This window comes from Fistularia commersonii, chromosome 28 (assembly GCF_037954325.1).
Source record: "Fistularia commersonii isolate RoL2024-O1a breed Wild chromosome 28, RoL_Fcom_v1.0, whole genome shotgun sequence".
NCBI lineage: Eukaryota > Metazoa > Chordata > Actinopteri > Syngnathiformes > Fistulariidae > Fistularia > Fistularia commersonii.
The window spans coordinates 12,317,172-12,339,592 of record NC_141311.1 but is presented as its reverse complement, the minus strand read 5'-3'; the positions used below and the strand labels follow the sequence as shown (position 1 = coordinate 12,339,592).

At 37.0% G+C, this 22,421-nt stretch overlaps 1 protein-coding gene across 1 annotated transcript in view; it reads left to right on the top strand.

Moving 5' to 3' along the window:
- prkci (protein kinase C, iota) overlaps positions 1-20,333 on the top strand; it is a 32,111-nt gene extending 11,778 nt beyond the window's left edge. Inside the window, exons 2-18 of the mRNA XM_086175720.1 lie at positions 311-432; positions 2,619-2,708; positions 3,956-4,006; positions 4,458-4,543; positions 6,136-6,273; positions 6,399-6,453; positions 7,513-7,568; positions 8,562-8,738; positions 9,847-9,944; positions 10,307-10,393; positions 10,481-10,616; positions 10,757-10,844; positions 12,036-12,161; positions 12,587-12,666; positions 13,190-13,279; positions 18,288-18,403; positions 18,504-20,333. Of these exons, the coding sequence (XP_086031846.1) occupies positions 311-432; positions 2,619-2,708; positions 3,956-4,006; positions 4,458-4,543; positions 6,136-6,273; positions 6,399-6,453; positions 7,513-7,568; positions 8,562-8,738; positions 9,847-9,944; positions 10,307-10,393; positions 10,481-10,616; positions 10,757-10,844; positions 12,036-12,161; positions 12,587-12,666; positions 13,190-13,279; positions 18,288-18,403; positions 18,504-18,591 (1,684 nt within the window). The 3' untranslated portion in view covers positions 18,592-20,333. The remainder of the gene's footprint in view (positions 1-310; positions 433-2,618; positions 2,709-3,955; positions 4,007-4,457; positions 4,544-6,135; positions 6,274-6,398; positions 6,454-7,512; positions 7,569-8,561; positions 8,739-9,846; positions 9,945-10,306; positions 10,394-10,480; positions 10,617-10,756; positions 10,845-12,035; positions 12,162-12,586; positions 12,667-13,189; positions 13,280-18,287; positions 18,404-18,503) is intronic.
- Positions 20,334-22,421: the final 2,088 nt, after the last annotated feature.

The following is a 22,421-nucleotide window of genomic DNA, read 5'->3' as shown; positions in this document are numbered from 1 at the left end:
TAGTGTTGTACCATAACTTGATAATTACCTGTTGCACCATGACTAACAGTTAATATAGCACTACTTGAACTTTCCAATTATTAGGTTTGAGGTTCAGAACATACTCTAATTGATACTCTAATTTTTGGAATTTTACTTACTAGCTATGGATACATCTTTTTTTGGTATGTACAACTTGTATATGCAATATATCCATACTGTTTTATTAGAATGTTTGGGCATTATTTGGTTTGTTTTTGTATTTGTCGCAACAGTTTCACATTGTAACAATTAGCAAAATGAAATCAAAATGCTATTTCTTCTTCAACAGTGACATCATGATCACCCATTTTGAGCCATCTATTTCTTATGAGGGTCTGTATGGCGAGGTAAGAGACATGTGCTCGATGGATAATGACCAGCTCTTCACCATGAAGTGGATTGATGAAGAAGGTATGTGTGCCTTGCCTTTTATTCCAACCCTCATGCACTCAATGAAGAAATTAAAATTCTAGCCATGAAGACATATACTTTGTGCCTCTTAAAAGGTAAATAAAAATGTAAAATATGTAAAAAAAAAATAACAAAAATTAACTTGTTTTCCCCAACTGCTGTTTTACATCAAAAGAAAAATAGAACTCAATAGTTTTTGACAAAATTTTGTGTTCTTCTGATGTCAATTCTTTGCTGACAAGCACTTGAATTTTTGTCATATTTATGAACAGAATTTGTCATTTTTTTGGCATTAGTATAATTTTTGAAAAAAATATTGACTTCACATTTGTCTTCATTTTTATCAGCATAATAACCTGTTTTTGTTAGTCATTTATTCATGTAATAAGCCTTAGTCATGATAAACTGTACACACCTCTATTTTTTACTATTACATGTAAGGCTTTGACAACAAAGTTCCTAGATGAATAATGTCAATTTACAGTTTTAACCAAAATGCATGTAAGGGATATAAAGCTCGGTCTTCTCTTTTCATTCAAAACAATGACCCCCACCCACACAATTTCTTGTTGTCACCCAGTGACTCAGGCAACAGTAATGGAGTTGGTGTCATTGGAAAGATGGAGCTGTCAAATCACTCCGCTCAGGATAAGGTCAACCTGCCCAAACTAATTAGTCTCAGATCTGTTCCTACTGGTAGTCACCCACACATAATTACTGGAGTTGTTAGTCCATCTGAGAAAGAAAAACAGCTTGATGGTCTTAATTTAGTTTTTCTCTCTTAAGACATCTGAGTAGACATGTCTATCCTACAGCCCCATCCATGGAAACCATGTATCTATAGCTCTGCAGTCCAAATTCAAGTCATTATCATGATGAGAAAATATTCTTGCTGTTAATTAACACATTTTTTACTCTTTAAAAAGTACCAAATATCACCAACAGCCCTTTGTTGTCTGTCATCTGCTATGCATCAAGCTAAGTATGAAAAGCTTGCTCAAGTCATTAATACTTTCAACTCATCTAGATGTTTAAAGTGGAATTATTACCCTGCAAATTGAACCTGTTTGGTAGATGGAATAAATTTTTGATAGAATATGGTGATAGAATTGTACTTCATCTAATATCAAAGTAGAAATAAATGAAAACTGATTCACTAATTGTATATATGCAAAAATATATACAGTTATAAATATATGAGAAAGAAGCATTTTTTTTGTTTCCGGAATATCTACACAAAGTCTTATTACTTTTGAAGAACACAAGTGTTTCAAAAAAAGGGTTACATTTGTCACCATTGCCCAAATGTTGCCTTTCTCTTTAGTGGCAAACATAGTAAAAACTGTTTCTGAAAGTTCATGTCAAACTATGGAGTCTTTATCATCACATGTTTTCTATTAAATTAAACATTGATTCTGACCACCCACTAGTTGTGTACCAGCCTGCCTGCAGATGTTTTTTGTTTTTTTAAATAAAGGCTATGTTTTCTCTTGTAATGTTATTTTTTCATTTTTGTTAGTTTGACCTCAAGGAATCGCTTAATTGTTAGTATCACACCATTAACTCTAACTAATGGATCATTAACTATTCCTTTTGCCAATTAAATAGAAGTGATTAATCATTAATCTGGAGCCTGTAGCTTGTAACTTCTCATTTGTTTCTGGTCTCTATTGGATTTGCATGTATTTGCAATTAAGCAAGAAATAGGTTCTGATGGTCACCTGAGTTCTATTAATGCCAGCTTTTGGAGAGATTTTTTAATAATATGTTTATCTTTTTTTTTTCATCCACCCCTCGTTTATATGTTCGATTAACAAATTTATGCCTAAGCTGCATTCTAGTTTTATAAGTCAGTTATGCTTATAAAGGAAGATTACTACCTATAGGAGTTTGCTGAAATAACATAGTTAAGGATTGACTGCCCGTTATGTATTTTTGACAACTCCTTAATCGTTCATTCCAAAAGTAGAAAAATAATTTAGCTGTCTGGTTACTGATATCTTCATCTCATGGTACTCATGGTACTTAAATGATCAGACATTCATTGATAATTTGATCGAGTGGCCGGAGATACACATCTCAGTTATGCTGTATATCTAGAATTTCTGATTTCCTTCTTTTACCATTAACGTCGTTTATGTCGGGAATGTAGTTAATAACATCTGGACTTTCTTTTGTTGATGTAGGTGACCCTTGTACTGTGTCATCTCAGCTGGAGCTGGAAGAAGCCCTACGTCTCTATGAACTCAACAAAGATTCAGAGCTCATTATTCATGGTAAGCCTTACAGCCTTGCATAGGTAGTATTAATAACAAATGAGTTCCCATACACTGTAGTTACCCAAGGTTGATTCAGTCTTGCTGATTAGTTAAAACAAGGTTGTGTTGAGAAGCAATTTGTCTTTCCTTACTGTTCTTTCGCTGGTTCATTCACCCCTCTGCAGAGATTTTATTGACAAATTAGGTTGGGTTTAGTGTGCTCAGTGCCAGGTCCTTATAATTAAATAAGAGACCTGTTAGGATTCAGCATGCTAGATGAACAATAAATCCCACAAGGATGCTGATTTAGAATACAAATGAGACTTAGCTTGAAAAAATGTAGGTGTAGACGCCTCACTGAACATTGTTTAGCAGTTAAACCAAACTGGCTATGCATGGGCCATTTGTCTAAAGTGTGTTTGGCCTGAAAATTCAATTTACTAGTACATAGATTTTGTTCACTATCAGTTTGAATTTGTATTCCTTTTCTGTTTACTTATATTTCGTGTTCTGTATTCAAATTTGGCTTAAGGCATCTGGGTTCATAAAAGAAGCAACCAAACATATGCTTCTTGCAGCTCTTAACTGTGAAACATTTCTTTAGCTCTTGTGGCTGTCTACCGACTCTTAAGCCAATTCATATCATGTGTCTGTGCTTAGCGTAATTGAGAAATAGTTGCTCACTTTCATGACTATAGAGGTCAGGGCTAACTCAGGCAAAGGGTGTGGGGTCTGCTATATGTGGAATGATGTGGAACATTTGATTGACAGGCTGAGGATGTGTAAGCATGTAACCTGGGGCTAGTGGTGACAAGGGTTGTGTGATTAATGTAAAGTTTTAATTAAATCAGAGGTGAGGGGTCAAGAGTACAGTGGTTGCCAATGTGAGGCACGGGATGAATAGAAGGAAAGGGGTGCATGGAGAGGATGTGACAGTGCAGCAGGGGGTCGCCAGGTCTGCTTGTTAATGAGGTTCTTGGCTGCAGCCCACGAATCGCCTCTGACTCACTCTGCCCCCAGTCTGGAGCTTTTTCTCTCTCCGTCTTGCACAAAGACACACATTCAAACACACACTCACCTCAGTTTCTTTAAGATCAAACATTTCTTTCTGTGACACACAAACCACCAAAAAGATTATCATGAAGTACTTGAAAATATTAGTTAAGGGTGGTCTTAACTTCAAGAATGATGAGAGAAAGAGAAACTATTATGAATCCAACAATGTGTTCAAAGAAAGATGTGCAAACTATTTGCTATCTCTCCAGTGTTCCCATGTGTGCCAGAGAAACCCGGCATGCCCTGCCCAGGAGAAGACAGTAAGTTTTTTTTTATCTCCACTTATACTTCATTTGCCACTGGAAATATCCTACATCCTGTGGGACAAATTTCTAGTACAGGTGTCTTATTAGAAGTAACAAAAGCAAGAATTTATTTTAGATTGTATTTTAATTAATGACAACAAATAATCCAATGGTAAAACTGAAAAAAACATTTCAGGTCTCGATAACTCAGTGTAATGCTTACTCTATGTTGGCATTTAGGAAAATATAAGACCCGCATTTTAGGCTTGTTTTTTTCAGTGCCACTTTCAAGCAAAACAACTTTTCGATGAGTTGCTCCTCATTTTGATTTCTAACCGGTATGACATATTTTTGTATTCAACTGTGCTAAACCATAGTTTTATTTTAGCCCAGGGTAAAAAGCCAATTCCTCCTTCCTTAAGAACATGATTTCAAGACAGACCTAAACTCCTTTTCTTCTCTTCAGAGTCCATATACCGTCGTGGAGCACGACGCTGGAGGAAGCTTTACTATGCCAGTGGCCATGCCTTTCAGGCCAAACGCTTTAACAGGGTGAGACATTGTAATCTTTTTATTTTTGTCATCCAGAGGCCCCTTCTGAACCATGCTGCAATATATTTTACATCTGCATAACTAGCATGTTCTCACTTGTTCTCAGTTTGTCTATGCATAGTCCAAACTTTGATTACTCAAAATGGCCAGATATAATTATAATGCCACCTACCTATTTTTTACATTTACAGTATTGGATTTAGAAATTGAAACTGGAAATTGAAGGAGTCTGAAAATGGATGTTGAAGATATGATGCTCAATGTTGTTAGTCGCTATGCCCCACACGGGAGATGTGAGTTAGAAGAGAAGGATTTTTTCTTGAGTGAGTTAGATGAATTGATGTATAGTATCCTCAGAGGTGTGAAAAGAGTGTTAACTGGAGCAGACTTCAGTCGACACATTGATTCAGGCAAAAGAGGTGATCAAGGAGTGACAGGCAAGTTTGGTATCCAGGATAGGAATACAGAAGGACAGATTGTGGTAGGGTTTATAAAAAGGATGGAAACGGCTGTAATGAAGTTTTTTCAGAAAAGGCAGGAACACAGGGTAACCTATAAGAGCAGAGGGAGCAGCACGCAGGCACACTACAGCTTGTATAGATGTATAGATGTAGTGTTAGGTGAGAGTGAAGCCACACAGCATAGGATGGTTGTATGGAGGATGACTCTGGTGACAAGGAAGATAAGGAGGACAGCGGCAGAGCAGAGGATGAAGTGGTAGAAGCTGAAAAGGGAGGAGTGTTGTATGGTTTTCAGGGAGGAGTTGAGAAAAGCTCTGGGTGGTCAGGAAGAGCTTCTAGATGACTGGACAACTACAGCAAATGTACTTGGTGTGTTGTCTGGAAGGAAAGTAGATAAGGAGACTTGGTGGTGGAATGAGGAAGTGAATGAGTTGATACAGAGAAAGTTGTTAGCAAAGAAGAAGTGGGACACGTTGGGTACTGGAGAGAGCAGACAGGAGTACAGGGAGATCCATATACTGCAAAGTGATAAAAAAAAACTGTCTTTAAAAGCACAATTAGGAAATGTTATATCAGCTGATGTATGTATTTCGATAACAGAATTACTGTCAGCAGATCTTTTTTTCCATCAGGCATGAATGGTATGTAACAAGGGAGCTTGCTGCCCTGGTCTCGCTGTATGGCAGTGGTCTTCCCACATATTGTTATAATGAAATTGACAATATTCCATGTTTATTTTTCCACTGTAAAATTTTGATCTCCACAACCATTTACTGTCTTTCTTAGAGACAGAGATAGAGGGTGCTTTTTTGCTGATGTTTTATATCACTCTTTTCTGTTCTTCATCTAGCCATATACTAGTCCTTTAATAATAGGTGACATATGAGTAATCCCAACTGCCTGATAATCTTTAAAAGAATTTTTTTCTCATATTTTGATTTATTTGCTGTAGCATCATTGTCTTCTTTCCCTCTTTCACTTACACTTTTTCTGCCATTGCCACAAATTACATTGTTTGCTTCCACCCATTTTTTTCCTTTACCTTCCAACAAATGATTTAAACCATTTAAATGCTTTAGCATACATAAAAGTACATACTGATGATTTTTCTTTATTCACTCCTCTGAGCAGAGAGCCCACTGTGCTATCTGCACAGATCGTATCTGGGGTCTAGGGAGACAAGGATATAAGTGCATCAACTGCAAACTGCTGGTACACAAGAAGTGTCATAAACTGGTCACTGTGGAGTGTGGGAGACCAATGATCCAGGTAAGAATATTGCTCTGAGCTTGATGGCATAAGGTCACCATCATTAATGATGCTCAGCCTTAGCAATGTAGGACTGTATTGTGTCTGTATCGTGTGTATAATCAATATTGAACATTTTTGCCCAGGAACCAATCATGCCTGGCCAACCATCAAGCCAGTTAGACCAAACAGAACAGTCAGGTAACTCAATCACAAACTCACACAGGTTAATTTCAATTGTTGTTGAAAACTTGGTTCCAATAGGCATCTGTTGGCTTTGAAAATATAAGTAAAAACTGTGTTTGGTTGTTGGGTGGGTGGGGGGGATAAACTCAAGTGGTTACCAGTTTACAGATTAGGCTGCCCCTAACTGAAATGACTGTCCAACATAAGGTGTCACTTGATTTTTTTTTGGAATATGAACTTACAATGCTGGCAGTTTTATAAGAAGTGTACAAGAGTTTTTTTCTATTTCACTATTGTTTTCTGGAGCAGTCATTGCTTTTAAAAATTACTGCCAGAAATATTCAATATTATACATATTTTCAACAAATGTTGTTAAAAAATGTAATTATTGTGCTACTTAACTTCATTGAATATTGTACCACAAAATTAATAGTCTTTTGGAGTTTGATGGAATCGGATTTTTTCAATGGTTAGTTTCTTATTAGATATTTTTTAAAAATTTAACAGGTTCAGTAAAAATTATCATCATTATAATGAAAGACAATTTTCATTCAATACGAATCTTTTTCTATCCATATGTATCTTTTTCCATACATCAATAGTTTTGCACATTAATACAGGAATTACACCATGGTTTATCACCAGACCCCCACCTGAAATAGAATAAAAAAATTTCAGCTTGATGGAGCAGTGAACTCCCAGACCACCAGCTGTATTGTGGGTGTTTAGTTGCCACCTGAGATGTGCGTTTACAGACAAATTCAACCAACAATTTTAAATTATATCATCCGTAATTAGTCTGAATAAATCATAATTAATTTTGTTATCGTGGTATTTTCAACATCTCCTTTTACAAAAGGCAGAATCTGTGACATTTTATTAAACATACTTGCATGCAAAATCTCTCACATTATTTTTAAGCAGAGAGAGTTTTTTTTCTAGCCCTGAGGAGCTGTGAACAATGTATGGGACTGTCTCTCACCTACTTTTTCTCATTCTCCTTGCACATCTATTTTTTCCTCTCCCTCTTCTCCTTCCCCCTCTCCTTCTGTCTGTCTGTCAACTCCGCCCCAGGGCCTCAGAATAAGGACTCTAGAGAAAGCTTGACTTATGATGGAGAAGAGAAAGAGGTGAGAGAAAAATCTTTCCAAATGTCATTGATGTGTGACTCATTGTCTGTCAAAACGTCATGTTGTCAAGCTGGATATGAGAACATATGTTCGTGGAGACAAACTGTGCACAGTACAGGGAAATAGGTTATAACTTCCGTGCCTTCGCCATTGTTTGGATACGTTTAACTGATCCTTCTGCAACCTGCTGTTCATACGATATACAGAGCAGTTCTTTAGGTATAGATACCCTTGTTTGGAGCTAATAAAGTAATCTTTTATCACAGTTCTTAACACCATAGGCTGATTAATGGCCAGGTGATGTGGTTTGGGGTAGGATGGTGTTCCAGGAGAGCTGGAGATTGATAAAGAATAGATCACATTGGACACAGATGGATAGAGATTAAAAAAACACCACATGATCTTATCTACAGTTCCACATCTGACTCCCTTGATGGGGTTCTCACCATAATGGTGGGTAAGATTGATAGATTATAGATTGGACTCTACAGAGACCCCTCAAGAGAAGGAGGGGAGATATGAGAAAGGGGAGAAATGGTGAAGATGGGAGTCAAGCCTAAACAAAATGTAAGCATTTGTACAACTGGCTGGTTGCAACTGGAGTTACCTCATTTGCATTAAAAAAATCCATTGTGTATGTGGAGGTTCCAAGTCATCGAGGTCATTGTGAATTCTTGTTGAAATCTTCTTGTCATGGTAAATGGACTCGAATTTCTTTACTTAAAGACGTTTCATCCCTCATCCGAGAGGCTTCTTCAGTTTAGAGCTGTAGAAGCCTCTCAGCCTCTCACTTACCACGACAAGAAGATTTAGTCAAGAATACATTGTGGATGGAAGTAAAATTTTGAAAAAGTAAGCTTACTAAATATATATTAGCATGACAAATTGTTACAATGTTGTCCTTGGGTATCATCTGTGAATGAATGCTTTTATATCATTATGTTTTCATATGGTCTGTCATGTCATCTGCCTTTCCTTCCAACTACCATCCAGGCACGAAACAGCAGAGATACAGGGAAATCGCCTTCCAGTTTGGGGCTAGCAGACTTTGATCTCTTGAGAGTGATTGGCCGTGGCAGCTACGCCAAGGTTCTGTTGGTGCAGCTAAAGAAGACTGAGCGCATCTATGCCATGAAGGTTGTCAAGAAGGAGTTAGTCAATGATGATGAGGTAAGCCAGGCTGGCATTGAACAGTGTAACTGATCTACCAGACAAATGTTCGGAATTATTGCAACTGTTGTTTAGTCGGAGTATGACCAAGAGACTAGTAGCTCCGTCTATTATGACTAAATCTATTAGCAGAAATTTCCCTTCCTAAAGTGATTGAACTTGGTCTGAGGGACAGTCAGCAAAGCAACAAAAACTTTTAACTATTTGAAATCCTCTCCACATTTATGATATATAGTCTTCTGTTGGTTAAGTGGAATGAATACAAAGGGATATTTATCCATGCATACACATTTCTATTTTTCAGTTTGTAGACTTTGTGCAAAGTACTTGTAAGTGAGCTTTGACTTATTTGACTTGTTACGCACATATTTAGTTGGGAAGAAACTGCTTCTAGCTTGATACTTTTTTTTTTTGAAGATATTCACCTATTCATAGTTTTTCCTTATCTTGTTGACTGGGGAAACATCCTTTTTAATTCCAGTGTGACAGCAACACAGTTCCTCCGTCTTCAGATGTCAGTCTAGTTAATAGAGAAGTAATCAGTCTTTTTCTGCCATGAAAAATTAATGCAATCAGCACAGTCAATTGGATTTATTTATAGCACACAAACACATTTGTCTTAAATGATTGAGCATCCATCCTGTGTTTCTGGTCTGAAACAGTTTGTGTTATGTTGACAGACCTCTCTATAGCCATCAGTCTTTTTAAAAAGGTGTAGATTAACCATCATGTCATCAAAAATTGATTTCCAGCACACATGTGGCACCACAGCCAGCGGCAGTGAGAGTAGTTAATCTTGATTAGACACACTTAGCATGATTGACAAATTGACAAGTGCTATCCGATCAATGGTGAAGTGATCTACTGTCCCCACCTTGTCAGAATGAGAAGCATCCGCATCCAGACATATTATCATCTCTCCATCAATAGAGGCCTGTCTCACCTTGAACTGTCTCAGCCCCTTTCCTCCCAACACTGCCCTCTGAAAGCACAAGCAAATCTCCAGTTTTTCATAATGGTCGATTAAGCACTGTACTTATTCAGCTCGTAGTAATTGAAGGGTAAGCTCTCCGACTGATATTTGAGTGTCTGTGTGTTTTTCTTCCAGGACATTGACTGGGTTCAAACAGAAAAGCATGTTTTTGAGCAAGCTTCTAATCATCCCTTCCTGGTGGGCCTACATTCTTGTTTCCAGACAGAGAGCAGGTAGGATTGTTGCCCTGTATGAAGGTCCATGGCTTCTCCAAGACTTTGAAATGTCAAGAGGCCGGTTTGTGTGCTTAAGGGAAGAGTTAGATGCATCGACAGCTTACAAAATTGTGTTAGCCATAATAAAGGACACCAAAAAACATACAAATAATAAAAAAGTTAACTGACCTACACTACACTGCTGGGCAGTATATGTTTTAATTTAGGGCAAACATTTCACTTGCAGAAATTATGGAAAGAAACTTCCATTAAATCAAGAAATCTGGCAGTTATTACATTACAAGATACATTATTTTTGAGTGTTTTCAACAAATACTGATGTAGTCAGGCTTAAAATAATCAACTTTCACTGCTTTCAGACTTTTCTTTGTGATTGAATATGTGAATGGTGGAGATCTCATGTTCCACATGCAGCGACAAAGGAAACTCCCTGAAGAACACGCCAGGTACACAGTCTTCTGGCTATTTCACGCTCTTTTCTCTCATAAGTATTGTTGATCGGATTTTTTAACCTCCCCCCCTCCCCCCTTCAGATTCTACTCAGCAGAGATCAGTCTGGCACTCAACTACCTCCATGAGCGAGGAATCATCTACAGGGATCTGAAACTTGACAATGTGCTTCTAGATTCTGAGGGACATATCAAACTCACAGACTATGGCATGTGCAAGGTATGAATTACCATATAATTTGCTAACGGCCTGGTCATGTCATCTTAATTTATTTTGAATGAAAGCACCTTTGAAGAATCGACAGCTATTTAAAATTTTCAGATACGATCTAACGGTTGATCTTCTTTTTGTTATTACAGGAAGGCTTGAGACCTGGTGATACAACAAGCACTTTCTGTGGCACCCCAAATTACATTGCTCCTGAAATACTTAGAGGAGAAGATTATGGTGAGAATAATAATACACAAGGATTTGCCTGAAATGCTTTTCTTTAGCTTGAGTTTGACATAATTCTGAGGAGTTGAATCTTAGTTTCTAATTTCAGTTATGAATATGAAGTAATTTAGTATGCAATGTCAGCACTATTTGATAAGTTATCTTGTGAAGATAACATGAAGAACCATGAGAAGAAAAAGCTGAGGTTATATTGGAGTTTGTGGGATAATACAGCAAATAGAATGAAGAAAATGAAAAAAAAATGACACAATTGGTCTGTCACACTTGAATTGGAGTTGGCATGTATTTTTCTTACCTAAAGATGACTGGAACATATATATCAAGTGCTATGTTATATAAGCGCATGTGAAGTCACACCAGGACCTACAATACAGTTTGTATTAAAGAAAACAGCTCCCCAGCCACAGAAAGAGGCACCATAGAAACAAGTTACATAGTTAAAATAACATGGCAGTGTTAGCATTTTAAGCTAATGTTATTCAAAGTATAAAATCTTGTTGACGCAAGATACATTATGAAGCAGGCAATTGTGGAAGGACAGGAACAGAAATAATCAAATTCTATTCAGATCACAAGCTAAGTCCAGATTTGTAACATTACTTACACAGGCACAGTACTTTCCTCTTGAAAAATTCCCCTGATTAATAATGTTTTGCCACCAGTCTCTATGATGTAGGTATAATTTGAATCTGCTGAACTACATTGAGCTAATTCATCAATTAATACAGGTTGCATTTGGAAAGTGACCTTTTCTTATTCTTGAAAAAAAAATGTTATTAACATTTTTGTAAAAAGATGTAGGTAGACAGGTATTTTGTTTCTCCAAACAAAATGGCAATTGTTGAAGGTGGGATATACATTATGGTATCTTGTTAATACTATATAACCTTTGAATGCCCTTAATTTTCTGTAAATTTCAATCTTCTTTTTTCAGTAATTTTCCTTTAAAAGAAACACCGGTAAGGTTTAGTATGAAATGAAAAATGTCATGGCACTGAGGATTCTCTTTAAATACATTTTTTTCTACATAAATGTCTGCTGTTTAGCTTTATATTGTTGTTCTGTATCCTCCAAAATTTTTATTCACGCATATATTTATCAATCAATTTGCTTTCTTGCTGAGTCTCTGCAGCTGTGTGTTTCAGAAGTTTGATTTTGATCTTCTATGTTTGTGTTACATAGGCTTCAGTGTAGACTGGTGGGCCCTGGGAGTACTCATGTTTGAAATGATGGCTGGGCGGTCGCCCTTTGATATTGTCGGGAGCTCTGACAATCCAGACCAGAACACAGAAGACTACCTCTTCCAAGGTAATTAAAAACCAAAAAGAATTGAAAAGGAAGAAGAACACTATTTTCAAGCACATGACAATTTTTGACATTTGTCCAACAGCCACTTTCCTTGGTACCTAACACATGCCATCTGTTTTCAATAATTCTGTGTACCCATGTGTTTTTGTCAATAATTTAATTGTAAATATAGACTTGTAAATGTTTTTTTGCCAAAACTTGTGTGGTGAACAAGAATGTTATGATATTACAGTATTTTTTCACTTTTCTTGAAAATGTGCTGACACCGTATTTAAAGTTTATATGTTCAAACTGGATATATTTATCTGGATTGAAATCATAACTTCAGACATACCAGTAGTACATTTCTATGTCCTTTTCTTCAATGTACCTCAATTTCACTTCTTTCCTTTCACTCTTCCCCCTACTTCTTTTACTTCCTGCAGTAATATTGGAAAAACAGATCAGAATCCCCCGCTCATTGTCAGTCAAAGCTGCCAGCGTCCTCAAGGGATTCCTCAACAAGGTATGAAGGGGCCAGTCAGTCCTCAACTCTGGTGGCCTCTGAGAAATGTATTTTTCACCTTCACTGTTCCTTGATGTTACCCATTGTTATCCCTGATGTTGTTGTCTGCTGTCTGTTTATCTGCTGTCTGTTTATTCATGGATGTCTTGCTATCCTCTGTCTTCTGCCTTTCTATTTATATTCATATTTATTTTCCTTTTTTTACATTTTTTTTTTCTTGGGATTACAACTGGTATACTACAGTGAGAAAGGAATTTCCCCTATGTGGATTAATAAAGTTTATCTTTTCTTAAATGTATAATTATATCTTTACTTAAAGTGGACATGTCATATCTTACTGGCTTGCATTCTTTTGTTCCTTACCCCTCCATCTCTGTGTCCCAATGGGATCTTCACAATTTTTCTCCCCCTCATAATGTGTACAACTTTTCCCTCACAAAAATCAACTCTTAATGACCTACTCACTTTTATTAACCAAATCACATACTGTATCTTGTACCATTACCCCCTGCTGTCTTCACAGGATCCCAAAGAGCGCCTTGGCTGTCACCCTCAGACAGGCTTCGCGGACATAATGGGCCATCCGTTCTTCCGAAACGTTGACTGGGACCTTGTGAGTTAATCGCTTTTATTGATATTTTTTTGTCATTCTTGCTTTCACTTCCTAAGTTACCCTCTTTTCCTAATATTGTTTGACATAGGTTAAGAATTTAAATGAACAAGTATAAATTCTAATATATGATCAACATTGTGATGGTCAATAACTTAAAACAGAATGTTTTACGGATATTGTATACAAGAAATTTAAAACCCTAAACATATTCTGAATATATATTTATTTATATATCTACTGATTATTGTTTGTGCACCTTGCATAACTGCATGACCGCTTGCCACACTACGACAGAGTACATTTTTGGTAGATACCTTACTCTGATGACTCAGCCAGCTGCTGACTCCATGCAGTCAGTGGCACAGTCCAGGAGTAGGGACAGTAGCTGCTGGTAGCCAGTCTTGAGCTTTTGAAACCAGCCCTGAGTAAAATGACTTCTTTCCAGACAACTTCACTTTTAGTTCCTTCACCTTTCTCCTTCTCGTTTTTCGTAGGGAAATTCATGTTGTAGCTTTTATTATCATTACAAAAGTAGATGACAGATCAAGCACTTCCAATGTGACTTTGTGGAAAAAAAAATCTTTCTCCTTTGGTGCATGAAAGTGGTAGGTTTTTGGTGTCTTACTTGATTTGACTCTAGCACTCATATTTTACTTTGTCTTCAAAAGAAATTATTTGAGAGGCTAACTTGCTGGTTAGCTCAGTGGAACTTGAAGTTGCCTGTACGTGGTTGACTGCACATGCGTGGTGACTAGTGTATCAGGAAAAAAAACAAGATTGCAGACTTGCTGCACTGTACAAATGTCCCTCATTATTGTAGGGGTTACATTCCAGAACCAGCCATGATAAATGAAAATCTACCATATTTTTATTTTATTATCTGTAGATATTTTAAGGTTTTATGACCTTTCCCACATTCCTGTTAACCTTTCCCATACTCTTATAAACGCTTCCCATACTCTTAAATGTGTAGCGATTGCATGTTGTGAAATGGACAAAGCAAAATGTTGAATGCATGCTATGTGCAGGAGATGAAGAGAATGATGTTACAGACACTGAGCCAGGATATAGAACATCATGCTCTGGTTCTTGTCACCCTAGACAATGCTTGGTTTACATTAAAAATAATTGAAATAATAAATACATAAAAGTACTGTAGCGACTCTGCAGAAATATTTAGGGTAATGTTGTGAGTTCTCTGATTTCCTACTGTCTGTGAATGTGTTTGGATGAGAGAGTGAGGGGGCGAGGAGTATAACTGGGAGAGTATGAGAGGAGCGGAGGTAAATTTGAACTGCTGTTGTTATGGGTTCTTTGGCGGAACTATTCTAATAAAAGAAAGGTTTGATAACCGACAATTCATCATCCTTGCATACATCCAGTCAGACGTTATACATTTTTACTGCAAAATCCCATGGTATAGTGATAAAATATGCAATATAAGATTGTTTCACAATACAGTGATCGTGTGAAAGGTGAATTGTGATATAGCGAGGGACTACTGTATTTCAGCCAACTGGCAAGTGTTGAAGGAATGATGGTTGACAGACATTGATCGATTGCGATCAATATTTTGGGCACCCCGGTCCATGTGTCCAGGCAGTGTTTGAACTTACCTATAACGACTATATCAGGAAGAAAAGTAGCGTCTGTGCATGCAATCACAGAATATACAGTATATCAATAGGACTGTGGAAGAGAGCAAATGCTTTTTACTAGACTAAAGAAGGTCAGTCTGAATGCATGAGGTCACCCTCTCTCTCCTGCTCTGTCAAAGCTGAAAATTGCTCGCAATGAATGAGACTTGTGTCCTTGTGGCTGGCAGGCAGAACGAGTGGGAAAAAAAAAATGATGATAACAGTAGATCATGTGTTTTAACACACTGACCAAGATAGGAGACTAACAACAGAAAGGAAATGAGTGGAGACAGATCACTGATTGGTAGACATTTTCAGACCCACATTCATTTGGTCATAAGTGCAAATGATTAAGTCGTGCAGATTGTTTTGATTCACTAGAGATTTTAATTGTTTATTGATCTGATTTACTTGTCAATGTTCAAACTGCTTTATTTAGACCTTTTAATTACTCAGGAGGCGATGGTGAATTCTGTCAAACTGAAGAATTTGGTATTGTGCATTTGGATTCAAATTTGCTTGCCAAAATGTTCTTATTAAATGTGATGAATATATTGTTGATGTACAAATTCACATATATATGAATAGAAATTAGAGTGAGGTCTTCTGAGTATTTTATTTATCCATCCGCAACAAATGAATTATGGTAATTTTGCTACACACTAAGATGGTACTTAAAACTTGCTAGTTATTCATGAAGCTTCCTGTTCTCCATCTGACAGAATAACATGCAGGTACATCTCTAAAAAATTGAATGTTATGAAAAAGTTCAATTTTTTTTGCCATTCATTTTAGAAAGTGAAACCCATATATTCTATTCTATTCTATAGAATCTTTACACAGAGTTCAATATTTCAGCCCTATTTCTTGAACTTTTAACAATAATAGTAATATTATTATTATCATTATTACTAATAATGATAATAATAATGGTACATCTTATTTTAGGTGCCTTATTAAACACTATAGAACACTGTACAGATAAACACAAAATTAGGAGCTAAAGAAACAATTAAAATAAAACAAAAGTGACAATGCGGTGTAAAAAAAATCATCTATCTACATAGATCCACATACACACATATTAAAATCTGTACACACACATTTTCATAAATTAGCTAAAAGTTACAGCAGCTGGTATTAGGTGCAATAGGCTTCTTTGAACAGGGGATTTGAGTAGTGATTTGAAGAGGGCAAATGAATGGTTGTTCCTTGGTTTGGGTCCAGTGAATTCCAGAGACAGGAAGCAGAGGGGCTCAATGCTCTGCTCCCTGTGGTAGTGAGATGGGTTGAAGGGACAGACAGGTGTATGGAAAAGGATCTGAGGTTGGACATGGAGGAGTCATGGACAGGTATGGGGGGCCGAGGTTGTGGATGGCCTTTTATGTTAGTAGTATTTTGAATGGAATAGAAAACCGAACTAGATGCCACTGGAGCTGATGATTATGGCTCACAGATGATCAAAACGCAAAATTCTGTGTCTTAGAAAATTACAATATTGTTTCAAAGTTCAACATTGGAAAGTCATGGTGTCACACCCTCAGTTAAATAACTCAAAACACCTGCAAAGATTTCTTGAGCCTTTTAATGGTCTCTCGGGGTCACTTGGCTACACAATCATGTGAAAGACTGCTGACTTGACAAATGTCCAGAAAACATCCACAAGAACATTAAGCAACTAAAAGTCATGTTTAAAGAAGTTGTTTTATTCAGAGAGCTGTATCCAATATTGAAAAAAGTTGAGTGGAAAGAAAAAGTGTGTTATGAAAAGGTGCACCACCAAAAGGTATTACAGCACCCTTGAGAGGGCTGTCAAGCAAAATCCATTCAAGAATTCATGGGAGCTTCACAGGGAGTGGGCTTAGGTTGCAGTCAGTGCATCATGAGCCTCTATGCACAGACAAAAATTATAGACCTGGGTCTAGAAAAGTCGCACTCTTCGTGTCAAGCTCCTCCTGAACCAGAAACAACTTCAGGAGTGTCTTACCTGGGCTGTGGAGAAAAAGAACTTGACTGTGTGATGCAGTAATTCATGCAGAAGGAGGTCCAACCAAGTATCGAGTAAACTTCTGACATTTTTGTTTAAAACATATTATTTATTGATCTTGTATAAGATAATCCTCTGAGACACTGAATTTTGGGTTTTCATTATCGGTAAGCTATCATCAACTAAGTTTCAAGAAATAGTAGCTTGAAATATTTCACTGTGTAATGATTCTATATCATATATGGTATTCACTTTATAAAATGAGTAACAAAATGTATTGAACCTTGTCATGATATTCTAATTTTTCCAGGTATGGTCTCAAAGAATGAAAGCCTTGTGGTTTCAAAGTGCTTTACATTAGATAGCATTCACCCATTCACTCACACACAGCTGTCACGTAAGGCATTAACCAGGCCGTCAGGAGCTTCTTGGGATTCAGTGACTTGGACAAGGGCACTTCATCATGCAGTGTAGGGTTAGGGTATAATATGTAATGGCTTTGAGATCCTGCCCTTTCTATAATGAAATGACGCAACTGTACTTAAAGCTAATTGAAAACATGAAAGTATTGCCAATTACTATAGTAATATTAATTCATTCATACTGTCAATCTTTCAATTGATAGTTGTTTGATTATTTTCTGTTCATCTTCAATTTGATGTCCAAGACAGAAGGTCAACACTAGTAACAATAACTGCTTGCACTGTTACAGTTACCAATAATAATTTTCATTTACGTTTGCCACAGACTCGAACTGTCAACTTGTTTACATTTTGATTGCCCCCTCCCCACCCTAAAAAACAAAAACACACCAAAGAAAAAATGAATTACATAGAAAAAATACCAATCTGCAAAGAAACCGGCATGTGTCATCTGTCTGCAAAGAGACATAGGCTTAACAAATGACAACAAACATGCTGTGAAATAAAGGCTTTCTGACAGGCCTGCAAACAGACAGGCAGCTTGTCAGGAATCACTGTGACCTCCTTTTCCTTTTCCCTTTGGTCTGGGATGCAGGGAGCTACCCAGTCTGTCAACACGTCTGGAGGGATCATTACACCCCTCTCATCTCCCTATAAAATCCTGACAAATGCACATTATCTTGAAATTTTGCCCTACAGTGCAACTTGTGTCCTTAAGGGTTGGCAGTAGTGGGCTTGCAGCAATTGAATGATTGGGTTAGGGTTAGGGTCTACCTTTAATGATCAACAGACATTTAAATTTCTGTTTTGACATTTTTCAGACCACTTCACAGAAGTTGTTGTTACACAAAGCCTTATTTTTGGGATAGTGAAGCAATCATTGAAATGGTTATTGTGTTTTATATTAAAATGTAAGCTAGAGTTTTATATATTCCCTGCTGATGAATGTGCTGTTATTTCAGCTGGAGCAGAAGCAAGTGGTCCCCCCTTTTAAGCCCAACATCTCAGGAGAATTTGGACTCGACAACTTCGATGCTCAGTTCACCAACGAGCCCATCCAACTCACACCTGATGATGAGTGAGTTTCAATGACAAAAGCTCTCATCCCTGTCTAATTATGTTTGGTATAAGATGTAACATTTTCAACTAATCGTTTGATTTGTGTTTGTTTGTCATAGTGATGTGGTCAAGAAGATCGACCAGTCTGAGTTTGAAGGGTTTGAATACATAAACCCTCTCCTGATGTCGGCGGAGGAATGTGTGTGAGGGATGCCATCTCTGTACTCGTGCACACCACCCACACACGCTCATACATGTGCTACGTGGTTTCTGTGTCTTCAAGCAGCATGCTTACGAGACAACCCGGGAACATCAACCTTCTGTTTGAGGGCCACACATGCACAGTCAAATGCTTATTTGCCAAAACCAGTCTCACATTCTGCCAGTTATGACCACTTGACCTTAAGCCTAATTTTTGTCGTAATTATTTTTATACCATGTAAATCCGCACTGATATCAATTTTGTCATTGAGGCCTCTTTATTAGTAGTCTACAAGGCTACTAAGTTCTTCCAAGTTTGGTGTACACGGGAGTTGGTTTGGGGTAGGGGGTTGATGGCATGGGCCCTCTCAATTGAACTGAGCATCCTCTCCTTCCAGCTGTTGAGGTTTGTTTTTCAATGCATATTTTATTTGTATATAGGTATATAAGAAACTACTATTGTTGAAAATTGTTAGAAAAGGCCTGTTATGCTTCAAGCCACTGTTGGACTAAATGGACATCATCATAAAACTAAATGAAATCTGCTTTGTCTCAACACCCCTGTAGAGAGATCCTTAAACTAACACTTACAAAAGGAAAAAAAAATCTAAATCTGTATATTTTTTCTCATGTTTTATTTAATAATACAGCAGCCATTATATTTTCTGTCTTGACCATTAAAAAGTATTGGCTGAGTTGTAGAACCAAAAAGGGTCAGTTTTTTGTAAAGGTGAATAAGTAACACCTTTAAGACTGGCATAATCTCACCGAGGCCACTCACCTAGAATGAAGGAACACAGCAGCATCTAACCAATGATACAATGTCTCATGCTCCAACTGTGAAGGAAAGATCCAAATATGCCAAGAAATGGGCTTCAAGAGCTGCAAAGAATATCTGAACACTCAAGCACATGTTTAAACTTGCCGCTCAAATCATCTATAACATTTTCACATTGGCATCAAAACATTTTCAACCTTTTCGGAAGCATGGTTTGCAGGTGGGTGTTTGAGGTTCAGCCTATAAAAGATGCACCGTCCTAAATCATAGAAATGATCTAATGTAAAAAGAACACACACACGTATCTATATACATATTTATATAGATATATAGATCTATATCTATATAGATCTATATATTTATATAGATATAGATCTATATATCTATATAGATGTGTAAACTACTGGTTTCTTTGGGGGGGTTTTGTACTTAACTCCATGTGAGTCTTTGGTTGAAAATCTAAATTAACTGTTATTAGAGCTTAGTTGGAAGTCCAAAGCCATTAAATTGTATGGCTTTTGACCTGAGACTTTGCTTGAAAGCAGTCTTTTTTCCTAAAGGTGTGTTTGTTGTGCTCCATTTTACAATATCTAAACTACAGTAATTTCTTGATTAAACTGTTTTAAAACATAAGAAATTCTTGAAGGCCCTTCTTTAACCCCAAGCCAAGACTGTAACAATACTAAGAGATGGTTAATGAATTCTATACTTAATAACATATTTGAGTTCATGATATAACTGGAGAAGTACATTTATCTGTTACATATTGTGCTATTTTTACTTTCTTGTTACACTTAATTGAATCTGATTTACATCATTTTTTTAAACCACAACATTGATTCCAAACTGTTACTAGGTGAACTCATTGGGAAAACTTTTCATTGTATTTGGGGGTTAATAACCACCTGGAGGAATCTGCTGACCTTTATTTTAATGTGGATAAAACAGTAAAATAAACATTTTATTTCTCTTTCTGGTTGTATGTGTGTTTAGCCATCTGAGTCTTGAATTCACTTTACGGGCCATTCTTCAGTGTTACACCCAGTTCTCAATTTATATCACTGTTGGAGCTTCCCGACCTGTGCGAAGTCCTGCTGATGGCCTAAATATAAAAGACATTTCAGATTTTTCTTTTTGTGGCCTATTTTGCATGTCTTTTGGATCAAGAGATTTTTACTCCTGCGATGTGACCCTGGGAAGCAGTTGAACAGTGTTTGCTCATCGTGCTCATTTTTGAGTCACTGACAGGCTCATCATCTAAAATTTCAGAGATTGATCAATCCCTTTTGAGTTTACTGAGGAAGTCATTAAAAGTACTTCCCCGTTGATTCTGTGGTTTGTAGCTGACAACAGTATTTTCGAGTAAAAAAATCTGTTTAAAATATGTTTTTTAAATGCGGTAATACATAGGAATGTATGTCTTGAAAGCATCAATAGTAAGAAAACTGCACAATTTGCCGGCCATTTTTATGGATCATATTGACATTCGGTGAGATGCACGTAAAGCTTATCAGATATTTAGCTACAAATGTACAGTTTACCATATTCCATGCTATTCATTTAATACAGAAGTATACATTGATTGGCCTTACTTTTGAAACAGATGACATTTAAATTTGAGTTATAAGATTTTGGTTCTCAGTTCACAACATAACTTTCAACTCACCGGCTCACCGGTGTTTTAATTAAATTATTGGAGTTAGATGCCCCAACCTACACATAGAACAATATTTAAATATTCAAACCACTTGATCATTTCACCTCGGTGCCTGCTGGGAACAATTGTACAAAAACTCAGATTTCATTACCTATTAAATATTTAATGATTTGATATTGAATTCATACCTGCCAACATATACCAAATCAGTTTCTTTACTATTTGATACTGTCATAAGATTGATCGTAATGTATAAACGACTAAAATCTAATGTAAGAAAGCTCATAGTATTTAGGCAGACAAACTACAATTTCCATCAACATAGCCATTCTTCTTACATGATTCACATTTAGCACTTTATATTTTGCATTGAAATCACAGCCCTGCTGTTGCCAGACTTTAAATCTTTCAACATTTTTCACATTTTCTCCGCAAAAACACCCTTTGGAACATCATGCAAGCATTCATCTCTATAAATCGAGACTCCAAGGCCTCTTCTATTTTTTCGTCAGTGACCAGACCACAGCTCCCAGACACAGACGTGTGCCTTTTGAGAATGGAATTAGACTTGAATTGCTAAGCTTGAGCTTTTCTCCACCCCGGCTGACCCTGGCCACTGCTGATCATGTGACTCCCATCTGGCTTACAAAGGCCGTCGGCATCCCCCCAGGGTGAAAAGGTCACTAACACCACAGGCCTCGTTGCCCTCCCACCATGCTGAGAATTTAGTGGAGGAAAAACGCCCAATGTAAATGATGTGTAAAATAACTGATTTATTTGTGTGCTGCAATAGATTGAAAACTATTTTGTGATTGTAATCAACCTGCTCCTCTAAACCACTCTCTTTAAAATGTATGATATTTTGAGGAAAATGTTGACAAGTAAAGGGTCGCAGTATGTATAACAAAAGACTGTCTGCATAATTCTGTAGTCCTGTGATCCTGCATTGACGTGTTCCTGTGCCCTTCCCTCTCTGAGGATAGGGGTATACTTCCCTTGGTGTTTAGGCCTGATATCACCCTTTGGAAGATACAAGGAGAATTAACCTTGCATAATAAATGATGTAAAACAGAGGAGAAAGTGAAAAACATCCTGATTTAATTGCTCCCATCTTGTTAGATGTTTTCTTTCATTCCTGAAGGGATTAATTAAACAGCGGAAGATTTATGCTTGTGTTAAATAACTACTTAATAAAACACACTTTAAATTAGGGTCTGTCATATTTAGAATTGAAAGGGTCCGTAACTATCATGCTCCATTTATAGCCCTTCCATAGCCAACTATGGCACTGATGTTATTGTCTAGAGTAATTTCCTGCATTGCTAGTTTAATACCATTTTAAGGGAGCCATACTGTGATGAAGAGACAAATCTTCATTACCTCCACTTCAGTAACTTGAAT